This window comes from Capricornis sumatraensis, chromosome 6 (genome assembly GCF_032405125.1).
Source record: "Capricornis sumatraensis isolate serow.1 chromosome 6, serow.2, whole genome shotgun sequence".
In the NCBI taxonomy this organism is placed as follows: Eukaryota; Metazoa; Chordata; class Mammalia; order Artiodactyla; family Bovidae; genus Capricornis; species Capricornis sumatraensis.
Window position 1 is genome coordinate 30941801 of NC_091074.1, and position 14381 is coordinate 30956181.

Sequence of the window (14381 nt, forward strand, 5' to 3'; positions counted from 1 at the left end):
ATTGCAAATAGAACTGCCATATGACCCAGCAATCCCACTGCTAGGCATACACACCGAGGAAACCAGAATTGAAAGAGACACATGTACCCCAATGTTCATCGCAGCACTGTTTATAATAGCCAGGACATGGAAACAACCTAGATGTCTATCAGCAGATGAATGGATAAGAAGGCTGTGGTACATATACACAATGGAGTATTACTCAGCTGTTAAAAAGAATACATTTGAATCAGTTCTGATGAGATGGATGAAACTGGAGCCGATTATACAGAGTGAAGTAAGCCAGAAAGAAAAACACCAATACAGTATACTAACACATATATGTGGAATTTAGAAAGATGGCAATGATGACCCTGTATGCAAGATAGCAAAAAAGACACAGATGTGTATAGCGGACTTTTGGACTCAGAGGGAGAGGGAGAGGGTGGGATGATTTGGGAGAATGGCATTGAAACATGTATACTATCACGTAAGAATCGAATCACCAGTCTATGTCCAATGCAGGATACAGCATGCTTGGGGCTGGTGCACGGGGATGTCCCAGAGGGATGTTGTGGGGAGGGAGGTGGGAGGGGGGATCATGTTTGGGATCGCATGTACACCCGTGGTGGATTCATGTCAATGTATGGCAAAACCAATATAGTATTGTAAAGTAAAATAAAGTAAAAATAAAAATTTTTTTAAAAAAAAGAAAAAGGAGATATGTTTTCCCTTGTCCCTTCTGTATAACATTGTACTAGAAGTTCTTGTTAACTGCAATAATGCCAGAAAAATAAAAGACATCTTGAACGAAAAAAATAATAATAATAAATTTAAAAAATAAAAAAATAAAAAACTAAGATCATGGCATCCAGTCCCATCACTGCATGGCAAATAGATGGGGAAACAGTGGAAACAGTGTCAGACTTTATTTTTTGGAGCTCCAAAATCACTGCAGATGGTGATTGTAGCCATGAAATTAAAAGACGCTTACTCCTTGGAAGGAAAGTTGTGACCAACCTAGATAGCATATTGAAAAGCAGAGAAATTACTTTACTGACAAAGGTTCATCTAGACCAGGCTATGGTTTTTCCAGCATTCATGTGGGTATGAGAGTTGGACCATAAAGAAAGCTGAGTGCCAAAGACTTGATGTTTTTGAACTGTGGTGCTGTAGAAGACTCTTGAGAGTCTCTTGGACTGGAGGAGATCAAACCAGTCAATCCTAAAGGAAATCAGTCCTGAATATTCATTGGAAGGACTGATGCTGAAGCTGAAGCTCAGTCACCTGATGATCACCTGATGCGAAGAACTAACTCCTTGGAAACGACCCTGTTACTGGGAAAGATTGAAGACAGGAGGAGAAGGGCATGACAGAGGATGAGATGGTTGGATGGCATCACCAACTCGATGGATATGAGTTTGCACAAGCGTTGGTGAGGGACAAAGAAGCCTGGCAAGCTGTCGTCCATGGGGTCACAGAGTCAGACACAATTGAGCTACTGAACTAAACTGATAGAGAATACTAAAATTGAGACAAAAGAAAACTATTAAGCCAATGGAGATAAAACAGAAAATAGAATCATATTTAAGGTCAATTAATTCAAGAGAGGGGGTTTCCCTGCTGGCTCAGACAGTAAAGACTCTGTCTGCAATGAGGGAGAATTAAGTTTGATCCCTGGGCTGGGAAGATGCCCTAGTGAAGGGAACAGCTATTCCAGTATCCTTGCCTGGAGATTTCCATGGACAGAGGAGCCTGGTAAGCTATAGTCCATGGGGTCATGGAGAGTTAGACATGACTTAGCAACTAACACACACAACACACACGATCCAAGAGAAGGCAGGAAATTAAGAAAAGAACAAAAAGTCACAATAACAATTAAACATAAAATAAATAAAAGCAGAATAGCAAAAGTCAAGGAAATAGGAAATCTATAAGAAAATACAAAAAAGCAAGAATTTGTTTAAAGAAAAAGTTTAATAAATTATAGAACTCTAGCCAGACTGATCTAGCTAAAAAGAGAAAACAATTTACCACACTAGTATTAGTCATCCCTCAATCTACACCAGTCTGGTTTCTGCCCTACTTTTCTGCCAAACCAGATCTTACTAAAGTCACCAAAGGCATCTGTGCTTCCAGAGCCACTGGAGAGTTTAGCCCTGTGTGAAAGTGGTGGTTGATCAGTTGTGTCCAACTCTTTACGACCCCATGGACTATAGCCCACCAGGCTCCTCTATCCATGGGGATTCTCCAGGCAAGAATATGGGAGTGGGTTGCCATGCCCTCCTCCAGGGGATCTTCTGAACCCAGGAATCAAACCAGGGTCTCCTGCCTTGTAGGCAAATTCTTTACCAGCTGACCCACCAGGGAACCCCATATATATATATATCTGCCACAATGTAATTTTTTAAAAAATAATAAAAAATAGAAATTTTCTATACCCAAAAAGTTTAATGAACAAAGAAAATAATAAATTGACTAAATACAAAGAATGTATTGTTTTCTCTGAAACCACCATGTAAAGCTTCACACGAACAAAGTTATTTAAATCTTTATAAATCGGTAAATAAATAGATAAATAGATCAGCTTGAGCATCTGTGAAGGTCTGGTGCCTATAGAATAGAACATGATGTAGCTTAAAATTCTTGAAAACGTTTGACAACCTGATTCAATTCAGGGAGCAATGACAGGAGAAATGAGTCTTCCACATGGCAGCGCAGGAGGAGGTGTGGTCTGTTGGTCCATGAGAATCATTTCCGTGTTGAACCAGGTGTGTGTCAGTCCTTGCTCCTGAATCTCTCCTGCAGGTTTGTTGAGGAAGAGAAGGCTCTCATGACTTCTGCTCTGACAATCTCCCAGGCACAAGGGCTGTGTCCCTTCTCTTGCAGATAGAGAGTGACTCTGTGGAAGTATTTCCTCACAGCCAGGCTGGAGTCCTCCTTGAGCAGGGGAGCCCCTTGCAGCCCCTCCTCCTGCCTGAGACAGGCTTGCAGGTCAGTGAGCTGCTGATCCAGTGTGGTGCGGAGCTTGTCCAGGAGGCTCTGGTCCCACGCGGCGGCCGAGCCCTCTGTGCTGAAGAGCTGGAAGGTGTGCTGGGTCACCTCGTGGAGCACAGAGATGGCTTGAGCCTTCTGCAACTGGCTGCCACCCAGCACCTCCTGGGGGAATGAGAAGTCATTTGTGTCCTGCAGGCAGGAGGAAGGGGAGACCCTCCTCAGTTGTTGCAGGAGCGGCAGGACCCTCCTGTTGGCCAGGCTGTGGGTGTGAGGCAGGTGGCAGCTCCGAGAGCAGATGGCTTTGCAGCTGAGCATCAGCAGAGCCAGGAGTAAGGACCAGGCTGGGGCCATCGGGGACCTTGCAGATGCTTCAGGCCTGGGGCAGTGGGTGACTCTGTGAACCTGCTCTCTAGGTTCTCTGAAGACCTTCCTTCAGGCCTGTGTCTTAAATAGGAGCCCATGGGTTCCATTTTATGAAAGTTCCCTCTTACTTTCCACTTTTCTCTTTGCTTTTCATTTTGTACTCTCCAAATGGGTTAGGGCAGAATTTCTCAACCATTTTTTTTTTAATGTTACCCTTATTTCTTCTGCCCACAGAGCCTTTTTAGATTTTTTTTTTCTAATTCCTCCCCACCCCATGAAATTTTGATAACACTGATATATTTTGTATGTATTTATGTAACCTATGGATATCTCTACACTGTAGATAGAAAAAGAAAGTGTAAATCTTACTCTTTAAATTCAGTGCAGAGTTAAATTTCAGGTATAATTTAAATCTGAGAGCTATTAAATTTTAATTTAACTATAAAACTAAGTTTTCAGAGTGACTTTTGATGTAACATATTTACTTACATAAGTAGGCATTATCAAATTACATATTCAAGTAAAATTTAGATAAATATTTTATAATAATACCAAAGTATAGACATGTATAAAAGTCATTCGAAGCTGCTCAAAATCATTGAAAAACTTATTTCTTTCATATTTATTTTAGGTACTTAACATTTAATTTTGTTTCCTATCAAAAAACAGTTGTTACTTCACTGCCTGCTAGATATTCATCTGGATATTGTTACCATTTTTTTCTGTTTACCACTCGCCACAATTATGGATATGTTGAACAACTCTAGTAGAATGACATAATAAAATGAAAATTTTAATTTTATTTACAAATAAAAATTTCTATTTGATTTCAATTTCCAGAGTCTAAATCACACTGAACAAGCAACATCCACAAGCCAGCCAATGGTTGCTCTTAAGTATGCAAAGGCCACCTCTCACAATATGACTTTGAGATCACGCAACTGAGAGAAGGCTCTCCAGTGAACCATCAAGTCACCTTAGGTTGTACCACTGTTGGTGTACATCATTCGTTTTTCTTCCTTGAACTCAATCTCAATGCTTCCCTTGTGCATAATATATTAGAAAGCCCAAATACAGAAATAAACACGAAGGAGTAAGAGTTTGTTATATCTGGTTGAGCTTTGAAGTACCACAAATAATTGTAATGACAGGATTTGCTCATATTCCATAAAACAGATGTGTGCAAACGTGGAAGTATATCATCCCCAGTGAGAAAGCATGATTTAGGAATCACCATCCATTTGAATCTTTCTCTGTATTGTTGCATTAAATTTCAGATTTCCTAGCAGACATTCAAGGTTCCAATCCAAGTCTGTTCTTTTCTTTTTTATTTTCTTTTTTAATTTTTATTTTTACTTTATTTTGCTTTACAATACTGTATTGGTTTTGCCATACATTGACAAGAATCAGCCACGGATGTACTTGAGTTCCCCATCCTGAACCCCCCTCCCACCTCCCACCCCATATCATCTCTCTGGATCATCCCCGTGCACCAGCCCCAAGCATCCTGTATCCTATATCAAACATAGACTGGCAATTCGTTTCTTACAATGTTCTTTTCAAACAAAAGGAAACCACCTTTGTGATTTATTCAGAACTGGATAAATATTGAATTTTTTTCATGGGAAGAATTAGCTTTCAGTTCTGCTTCTGGTTTTTACAGTGAATTTTCTGTTGCCTCAGCCTCTGTGTTCCAACCTTCAGGCAATAGGTTGTGAGCATTTTTGACAAATCAGCTCTGTAGTGACCAGACTCCGTCTCACTGTCTCTGGGCTCTTTGGCACTAGGCCCAGTATAATCGAGCAACAAGCAGTTTCCACTAGAACCGTTTTCTCAGATTTCCTCCTACCACTGGGAGGTATTTACAGATGACTGAGCTATTTTGCTTCCTTTTGAACATGTCTGCTAGGATTGTAATAGACAATAGCTAGTATTTTTACTCTACTCCTGCTGGTATCAATAATGCCCACTAGGGTCTTCCCTAGCAGGTCAGTAGTAAAGTATCTGCCTGAAACGCGGGAGACACCAGTCAAATCCCTGACCTGAGAAGATCCGCAGAGCAACTGAGTCCATGAGCCACAACTATCGAGCATGTGCTCTAGAGCTGGGGCACTGCAACTGCTGAGCCCATGTGCCACACCCCTGAGGCCGAAGAGCGCTAGACCTGTGCTCTGTAACAAGAGAAGCTACCGCAAGCCCGCACACTGCAACCGGAGGATAGCCCCGATTCACTGCAACTAGAGAAAAGCCCTAGCAGCAAGGAAGACCAGCACAGCCATGAAGAAGTAAGTAAAATTATTATTATTGTTTAAATAATGCCTGCTATGTTTATTGATAAAACCACTAGGATTCTCTTTCCTTGAAGGTGCATATAGCTCTAGGGATTCAAATGGCAAGAGCGGCACAATTTTCAGCTTTTGCCTGGGCTTCCCAGGTGGTGCTAGTCATAATGAACCCGCCTGCCAATGCATAAAATTCATGGGTTCAATCCCTGGATCAGGAAGATCCCCTGGAGAAGGGCATGGCAAACCACCCCAGTATTCTTGCCTGGAGAATCCCGTGAAGAGAGGAGCCAGGCAGGTTACAGTCCATGGGGTCACTAAGAGTCAGACACCTCTGACACACGGGAGGATGCCTTGTCTCTAATTTGTCCTCTACTAGGTCATGATAGAAAAGAACAAGCCCGGTGTCATCTACACAGCCATGTATCTGAACTCGAGCTCTCCCTGATTCACAGGGAACAGCAACCAGACAATTTACCACATTACTGTTTAGTGTGCCCTTACTGATGTGGTGATTACTACCTGTATTCTGATATTCTTTGGAGATTCCTCACAAAAAATGATGAATGGCCATTTTCATCCTGTATCTTCATTCGCCTCCATGGGAGGGTGGGCTCCATTCCAGTCTGATTTCCAAAATTTGGCATATGAGAATTAAACTCTTACTTCACGTTCAAAATCAGAGTTTGGATTCTGAGTCCCTGGGTCGGGAAGATCCCCTGGAGAAGGAAATAGCACCCCACTCCAGTATTCTTGCCTGGAGAATCCCATGGATGGAGGAGCCTGGTAGGTTACAGTCCATGGGGTGGCAAAGAGTCGGACACAACTGAGAGACTTCACTTTCACTTTCACTGTCTGCTCCTTTGGCAGAAATTGAGGAACGAGAAATTGCTCATTCTCCTTTATTTACTCAGCATGACTATATCCTCTCTTCTAGATGTCAAGTATGTAGCCTTCAGTTCAGTGACCTTTCTGGTCTGAAAGTTTCAGTCCTCACAAAATTCTTGTCTTGAAGTCCTAATCCCCAGTATCAGGTGACAAACCCTTAGGGATGTGATTAGGGTGTGAGTATGGAGGTCTCAAGAATGGGATTAGTGCCCTTATAAAAGATGTGGATATAGAACCCTCCCTCTCCAGTCCTGTGATTATACAAGAAAGAACTCTACACTGTGAGACCTGAAGCAGGCGCTCACAAGAATTGGGCCAAGCTGACACCCAGATCTTAGAATTCCAGACTCTACAACTGTGAGCAATACATTTCTGCTCTTTACAAACTGCCCAGTCTATGCTATTTTGCTGAAGAAGCCCAAATAGTGAGATCTGGCCTGATGTATTGTGTCCTCAGAATACCTCTCAGGAGTCTGTAAAATAGCCAAAGAGAGAGACACATCCAACTCAACCCCATTTCCTAGACGTCTAGTCTGGGCCCTATCATTGCTTGAGCTCAGTCCATACTTATGTAACATCAGTTCACAGTGACTGTAATGACAGGAGAAAGAGCAACACCAACCTCTATTAGATAGATAGGATGTGAGAAGACAAAGATATAGAGAGACTTTAAAGACTCCTCATGGTTCTACAAGGGAAGCTATAGTGGAATATTGTGAGAGGCATTTTTCTAAAGATCATTTATAGGAATATTTTATTCAAGTTTGTGTTTTCAATATTTGGAAGGTGTGGTGAGTGGAAGACCACTGTCCCCTTTTAGTTCAGTGGTTCTCAAGTACTTGCAAGGAGCTGCCTGATCACTCTTTCCTTGTCTCCCTCAGGGAATAAGGAAACACTTTGTCTACACTTGTAGATGTTTTCCTCATTAGCCTATGCCTTTGAGAGTCACCCTGAATGCTTCTTCCAAATTGTCTATGATGCTCTGAACTCTGAGTGACAGCTCTGTCATCTTACCCAAGCTGAAACTGTGAAGAACCTTGGTTTTCCCCTTGCACACCCACCCAGAGCTCCATTAGGACAAATAGTCAAAAGATGAAAAAAATGGTTTTGTGCACTGAACTTGTTTTCTCTTCTCTTAATCATCCAATTATTTCCCAACTTCCTTGCAATATGATTCCCATGAGGATAAGTCCAGGCCATGTAATGTGAGAAGTGCTATTACCCCATCTAGTCCTGGTCCTTGGAAGCATCCCATGTGATCCACCAGACTTTTCTTTTTGCCTTCAAGGAGAATAGACTCAAGTGCTACAGAGAAATTCAGAGTCACATGTTGGTGATAGAAAAAACGCGAAACAAGGGGACCCATGTCCTCAACTCACTGCTTGGAGGAGTACAAGCTAGAAGATTCACCTGATCAAGAAGGCCTGCATTGTGCTCTCCAAAAAGGAAAGAAAAGTGTCCATTAGAATAAAATTCCTGACAATTTGCTTTTACCTCTTACAGAGACCAAGCATTAGGTTAACTGACAAATACCTTTAACAACATACTCTCTTAAAATTTTTTCCATAAAAAAATAAATTTCATATGTTCAAAATAGCAAATACCCACAAAACACATAAAAAGACCTTTTACATTATGTTATAAAATTATTTATTAAAGAAAAGAGATTGTGTTATTCTGTCTAAATATTTTAGTAAAATTGTGATTTTCATTTCAGGCATTTTTCACCTTGTAAACAAACAGATGATCACTTTGGAGGCTTAAGCAAACAACAGTCTGATTGAATGGAGAGTGTCACAAGTATAATTTTCATTTTATCTGTTGACTTTTCTTGAGGATTCTTACATGAGGGAAAGGCAATTTTCAATTTCTACTCTGACAACCTCCCAGGCCAGGGGCTGTATTCCTTTCCCTTCAGGTAGAGACGGATTCCTTGGAATACTTCCATACAGCAATTCCCAAATCAGGACAATCCAGAGTCACTTCTTCCAGCTGTTCCAGGCTCTGACCCAGGCTGGAGAGTAGTTTGTGGAGGAGGGTGCTGTTCCAAGCAGCACAGCTGCTCTCCATGGTGAAGAGGTTGAAGATCTGCTGGAGCATCAGTTGGTGATAACAGGTGCCTTGAGTCATCTGGATTGGGGTGATATTCTCTCTTCTCCAAGGAAACTTGAAGTCGTGTCTGTGCTCTAGGCATGACTGGGAGGGGATCGTTTTCATCTGTCTCAAACGTGTGAAGATTTCTTTGCTGTCAAGAAGACAAGCAGGGATGGAGCAGAGCATCACTCCTGCCACTAGCAAATAGATCTTGGCTACACAGAGTTTCCACAGTTTATTGGAAAACTGTTTATAAAATGTGGGAAATTCTGAAAGAGATGGGAATACCAGACCACCTGACCTTCCTCTTGAGAAACCTGTATGCAGGACAGGAAGCAACAGTTAGAACTGAAGATGGAACAGATTGGTTCCAAACAGGAAAAGGAGTACATCAAGGCTTTATATTGTCACCCTGCTTATTTAACTTATATGCAGAGTACATCATGAGAAATGCTGTGCTGGAGGAAGCACAAGCTGGAATCAAGATTGCCGGGAGAAATATCAATAACCTCAGATTTGCACATGACACCGCCCTTATGGCAGAAAGTGAAGAACTAAAAGTCTCTTGATTAAAGTGAAAGAGGAGAGTGAAAAAGTTGGCTAAGAGCTCAACATTCAGAAAACGAAGATCATGGCATCTGGTGCCATCACTTTATGGCAAATAGATGGGGAAACAGTGGAAACAGTGGCTGACTTTATTGTTGGGGGCTCCAAAATCACTGCAGATGGTGACTGCAGCCATGAAATTAAAAGACGCTTAGTCCTTGGAAGGAAAGTTATGACAAACCTAGACATCATATTAAAAATCAGAGACATTACTTTGTCAACAAAGGTCCATCTAGTCAAGCCTATGGTTTTTCCAGTAGTCATATATGAATGTGAGAGTTGGAGTATAAAGAAAGCTGAGTGCCGAAGAACTGATGCTTTTGAACTGTGGTGTTGGAGAAGACTCTTGAGAGTCCCTTGGACTGCAAGGGGATCCAATTAGTCCATCCTAAAGGAGATCAGTCCTGGCTGTTCATTGGAAGGACTGATGTTGAAGCTGAAACTCCAATACTTTGGCCACCTGATGGGAAAGCTGACTCATTTGAAAAGACCTTGATGCTGGGAAAGATTGAGGGTAGGAGTAGAAGGGGACGACAGACGATGAGATGGTTGGATGGCATCACCGATTCAATGAGCATGAGTTTGGGTAGGCTCCGGGAGTTGGTGATGGACAGGGAGGGCTGGCATGCTGCGGTTCATGGGATCGCAAAGAGTCGGACACGACTGAACAACTGAACTGAACTGGACTGAACTGAACTGACAGTTTCCGTGATTCACTGGAAGGCCAACAGGGGGCGCGCGGACACCACTAATCAATGAGCGAACGGTTTCTTCGCCCGGTCCTGGGAGAGCGTTTCTCTAGGAGGCCGCAAGAGGGCGGAGGATGTCTTCTTACCGGTTTTATTTGGGAGTTTCCAAGTTCTGAGACTTCGTTTCAGCGGGTTTGGCAGCCAGAGAGGAAAGGCGTCGCTGCTTAGAGACCAAGTTGGTGCTCCTTTAATAGTGCACTAAGAAATCTGCCCACTATTTTACTGGAGATCAGTGGAGAAATAACTCCAGAAAGAATGAAGGGATGGAGCCAAAACAAAAACAATACCCAGCTGTGGATGTGACTGGTGATAGAAGCAAGGTCCGATGATGTAAAGAGCAATATTGCATAGGAACCTGGAATGTTAGATCCATGAATCAAGGCAAATTAGAAGTAGTCAAACAGGAGATGGCAAGACTGAACGTCAACATTCTAGGAATCACCTAACTAAAATGGACTGGAATGGGTGAATTTAACTCAGATGACCATTATATCTACTACTGCAGACGGGAATCCCTTAGAAGAAATGGAGTAGCCATCATGGTCAACAAAAGAGTCCGAAATGCAGTACTTGGATGCAATCTCAAAAACGTCAGAATGATCTCTGTTTGTTTCCAAGGGAAACCATTCAATATCACAGTAATCCAAGTCTATGCCCCAACCAGTAATGCTGAAGAAGCTGAAGTTGAATGGTTCTATGAAGACCTACAAGACCTTTTAGAACTAAAATCCAAAAAAGATGTCCTTTTCATTATAGAGGACTGGAATGCAAAAGTAGGAAGTCAAGAAACAGCTGGAGTGACAGGCAAATTTGGCCTCGGAATACGGAATGAATCAGGGCAAGACTAATAGCGTTTTGCCAAGAAAATGCACTGGTCATAGCAAACATCCTCTTCCAACAACACAAGAGAAGACTCTACACGTGGACATCACCAGATGGTCAACACTGAAATCAGATTGATTCTATTCTTTGCAGCCAAAGATGGAGAAGCTCTATACAGTCAACAAAAACAAGACTGGGAGCTGACTGTGGCTCAGATCATGAACTCCTTATTGTCAAATTCAGACTTAAATTGAAGACAGTAGGGAAAACCACTAGACCATTCAGGTATGACCTAAATCAAATCCCTTATGATTATACAGTGGAAGTGAGAAATAGATTTAAGGGCCTAGATCTGATAGATAGAGTGCCTGATGAACTATGGAATGAGGTTCGTGGCATTGTACAGGAGACAGGGATCAAGATCATCCCCATGGAAAAGAAATGCAAAAAAGCAAAATGGCTGTTTGGGGAGGCCTTACAAATAGCTGTAAAAGAAGAGAAGCAAAAAGCAAAGGAGAAAAGGAAAGATATAAGCATCTGAATGCAGAGTTCCAAAGAATAGCAAGGAGAGATAAGAAAGCCTTCCACAGTGATCAATGCAAAGAAATAGAGGAAAACAACAGAATGGGAAAGACTAGAGATCTCTTCAAGAAAATTAGAGATAGCAAGGGAACATTTCATGCAAAGATGGGCTCGATAAAGAACAGAAAGGCTTTGGACCTAACAGAAGCAGAAGATATTAAGAAGAGGTGGCAAGAATACACAGAAGAACTGGACAAAAAATATCTTCACGACCAAGATAATCATGATGGTGTGATCACTCATCTAGAGCCAGACATCCTGGAATGTGAAGTCAAGTGGGCCTTAAAAAGCATCACTATGAACAAAGCTAGTGGAGGTGATGGCATTTCAGTGGAGCTCTTTCAAATCCTGAAAGATGATGCTGTGAAAGTGCTGCACTCAATATGCCAGCAAATTTGGAAAACTCAGCAGTGGCCACAGGACTGGAAAAGGTCAGTTTTCACTCCAATCCCAAAGAAAGGCAATGCCAAAGAATGCTCAAACTACCACACAATGTCACTCATCTCACACGCTAGTAAAGTAATGCTCAAAATTCTCAAAGCCAGGCTTCAGCAGTACATGAACCACGAACTCCCTGATGTTCAAGCTGGTTTTAGAAAAGGCAGAGGAACCAAGGATCGAATTGCCAACATCCGCTGGATCATCGAAAAAGCAAGAGAGTTCCAGAAAAACATCTATTTCTGCTTTATTGACTATGCCAAAGCCTTTGACTGTGTGGATCACAATGAACTGTGGAAAATTCTGAAAGAGATGGGCATACCAGACCACCTAACCTGCCTCTTAAGAAATCTGTATGCAGGTCAGGAAGCAACAGTTAGAACTGGACATGGAACAACAGACTAGTTCCAAATAGGAAAAGGAGTCCGTCAAGGCTGTATATTGTCACCCTGCTTATTTAACTTCTATGCAGAGTACATCAGGAGAAACGCTGGACTGGAAGAAACACAAGCTGGAATCAAGATTGTGGGAAGATATATCAATAACCTCAGATATGCAGATGACACCACCGTTATGGCAGAAAGTGAAGAAGAATTAAGAGCCTCTTGAAAGTGAAAGAGGAGAGTTAAAAGTTGGCTTAAAGCTCAACATTCAGGAAACGAAGATCATGGCATCTGGTCCCATCACTTCATGGGAAATAGATGGGGAAACAGTGGAAACAGTGTCAGACTTTATTTTTGGGGGCTCCAAAATCACTGCAGATGTTGATTTCAGCCATGAAATTAAAAGAAGCATACTCCTTGGAAGGAAAGTTGTGATCGACCTAGACAGCATATTAAAAAGTAGAGATGTTACTTTGTTAACAAAGGTCCGTCTAGTCAAGGCTATGGTTTCTCCAGTGGTCATGTATGGATGTAAGAGCTGGACTATAAAGAAAGCTGAGCATCGAAGAATTGATGCTTTTGAACTGTGGTGTTGGAGAAGACTCTTGAGAGTCCCTAGGACTGCAAGGAGAGCCAATCAGTCCATCCTAAAGGCGATCAGCCCTAGGTGTTCATTGAAGGACTGATGTTGAAGCTGAAACTCCAATACTTTGCCCACCTGATGGGAAAAGCTGACTCATTTGAAAGGACCCTGATGCTGGGAAAGAGTGAGGGCCGGAGGAGAAGGGGATGACAGAGGATGAGATGGTTGGATGGCATCACCGACTCAATGGACATGAGTTTGGGTGGACTCTGGGAGTTGGTGATGGATAGGGAGGCCTGGCATTCTGCAGTCCATGGGGTCGCAAAGAGTCAGAGACGACTGAGTGACTGAACTGAGCTGAATTGATGACCCAGGAACTGTCATAAATAATTCATTTCAGTTTACAAAATCCCTTTTTCTCTCATTTCTTTCAACCAAGGGTCTTCCCTTGTGGATCAGACAGTAAAGAATCTGCCTGAAATGCAGATTCCAGATTCCATCCTTGGTTGGGAAGATCCCCTGGAAATGGCAACAGACTCCAGTAGTCTTGCCTGGAGAATCCCATGGACAGAGGAGCCTGGTGGGCTATAGTCTATGGGGTCCCAAAAGATTCGGACTTGACCTAGCAACTAAACATAAAGCAGTAAAAAATTCAAGAAGTTCACCTTGATAATATTTAATAAATAAAACAAATTACAAATTTAATGAAATAAAAATGTGACTGTATTTGTTAAATTTTAATACAATATAAACAAAAATATTTTATATAGAAAAATAAATAGGAGGAGATCAAAGAATAAGCATAACAAAATAAATAAGCAAACAAACAATAAAATCAGGGCAGTCTTCACTTCAGGACTGATGCACCTGCAGCCAAGAAAATTTATATATCTTCAGTTACTACTGACAAAGCATTGGCTGAAGTAATTCAATCAATTTGGTGGATAAAGTAGAAATCAGAGTCTTCTGAAATGGCCACAGATGAGTGTGCAAAGATGATGGGGCATCTGAATCAGTGAGAGTCATGTCAAGGTGAGTTCACGTCTCCATCCATCATTCTTAGCCTTTCTTGCAAGCTGGTTGATGAAGACAAGGAACTCATGATTTCCACTCTGACGGTTTCCCAGGCGCAGTCGCTGTATCCCTTCTCTTGCAGGTAGAAATGGATGCCCTGGAAGTACCTCTTCATGGCCAGGGTGGGGCCCGTCCTTCCCAGGGCAGAGTCTTCCTCTCCCATATCCTGCCCCAGGCAGGCGTCCAGGTCGACAAGCTGGTCCAGGAGTCCTTTGCGGAGCTGCTTCAGGAGGGTGGTGTCCCAGGCAGCAGAGGAGCGCTCTGTGTGGAAGAGGTTGAAGCTCTGCTGGAGCATCTCATGGAGCACAGAGATGGCCTGGGCCTCCTGGAGCTGGCCACCCTCCACCATCTCCTGGGGGAAAGCGAAGTCTTTTCTGTCCTGCAGACACAAGTGAGGGGGGAGTCTCGTCATTTTGCCCAGGAGCCTGATGTTCTTCCTGCCAACCAGCACGTGTTTCTGAGACAGGTCGCAGCCCAGGGATCCTCCCTGGCCGTAGCTGACCAGCACCAGGGCCATGAGTAGAGAGAGCACGAAGGCCAT

At 42.5% G+C, this 14381-nt stretch overlaps 2 protein-coding genes across 2 annotated transcripts; both read right to left on the minus strand.

Annotated features, from left to right (window-relative positions):
• Positions 1-2757: 2757 nt before the first annotated feature.
• Positions 2758-3327, minus strand: LOC138081038 (interferon alpha-1-like). The gene has a single exon (XM_068974049.1). It carries the CDS (start codon positions 3325-3327, stop codon positions 2758-2760), a length of 570 nt encoding a protein of 189 aa, XP_068830150.1.
• A 10466-nt stretch (positions 3328-13793) lies between these two features.
• On the minus strand, positions 13794-14381 carry LOC138080840 (interferon omega-1-like). The gene has a single exon (XM_068973685.1). It carries the CDS (start codon positions 14379-14381, stop codon positions 13794-13796), a length of 588 nt encoding a protein of 195 aa, XP_068829786.1.

What these genes read in the sequence shown, in the direction of transcription:
- LOC138080840 (XM_068973685.1), bottom strand. Translation starts at nt 14,381, where the DNA reads ATGGCCTTCGTGCTCTCTCTACTCATGGCCCTGGTGCTGGTCAGCTAC.
- LOC138081038 (XM_068974049.1), bottom strand. Translation starts at nt 3,327, where the DNA reads ATGGCCCCAGCCTGGTCCTTACTCCTGGCTCTGCTGATGCTCAGCTGC.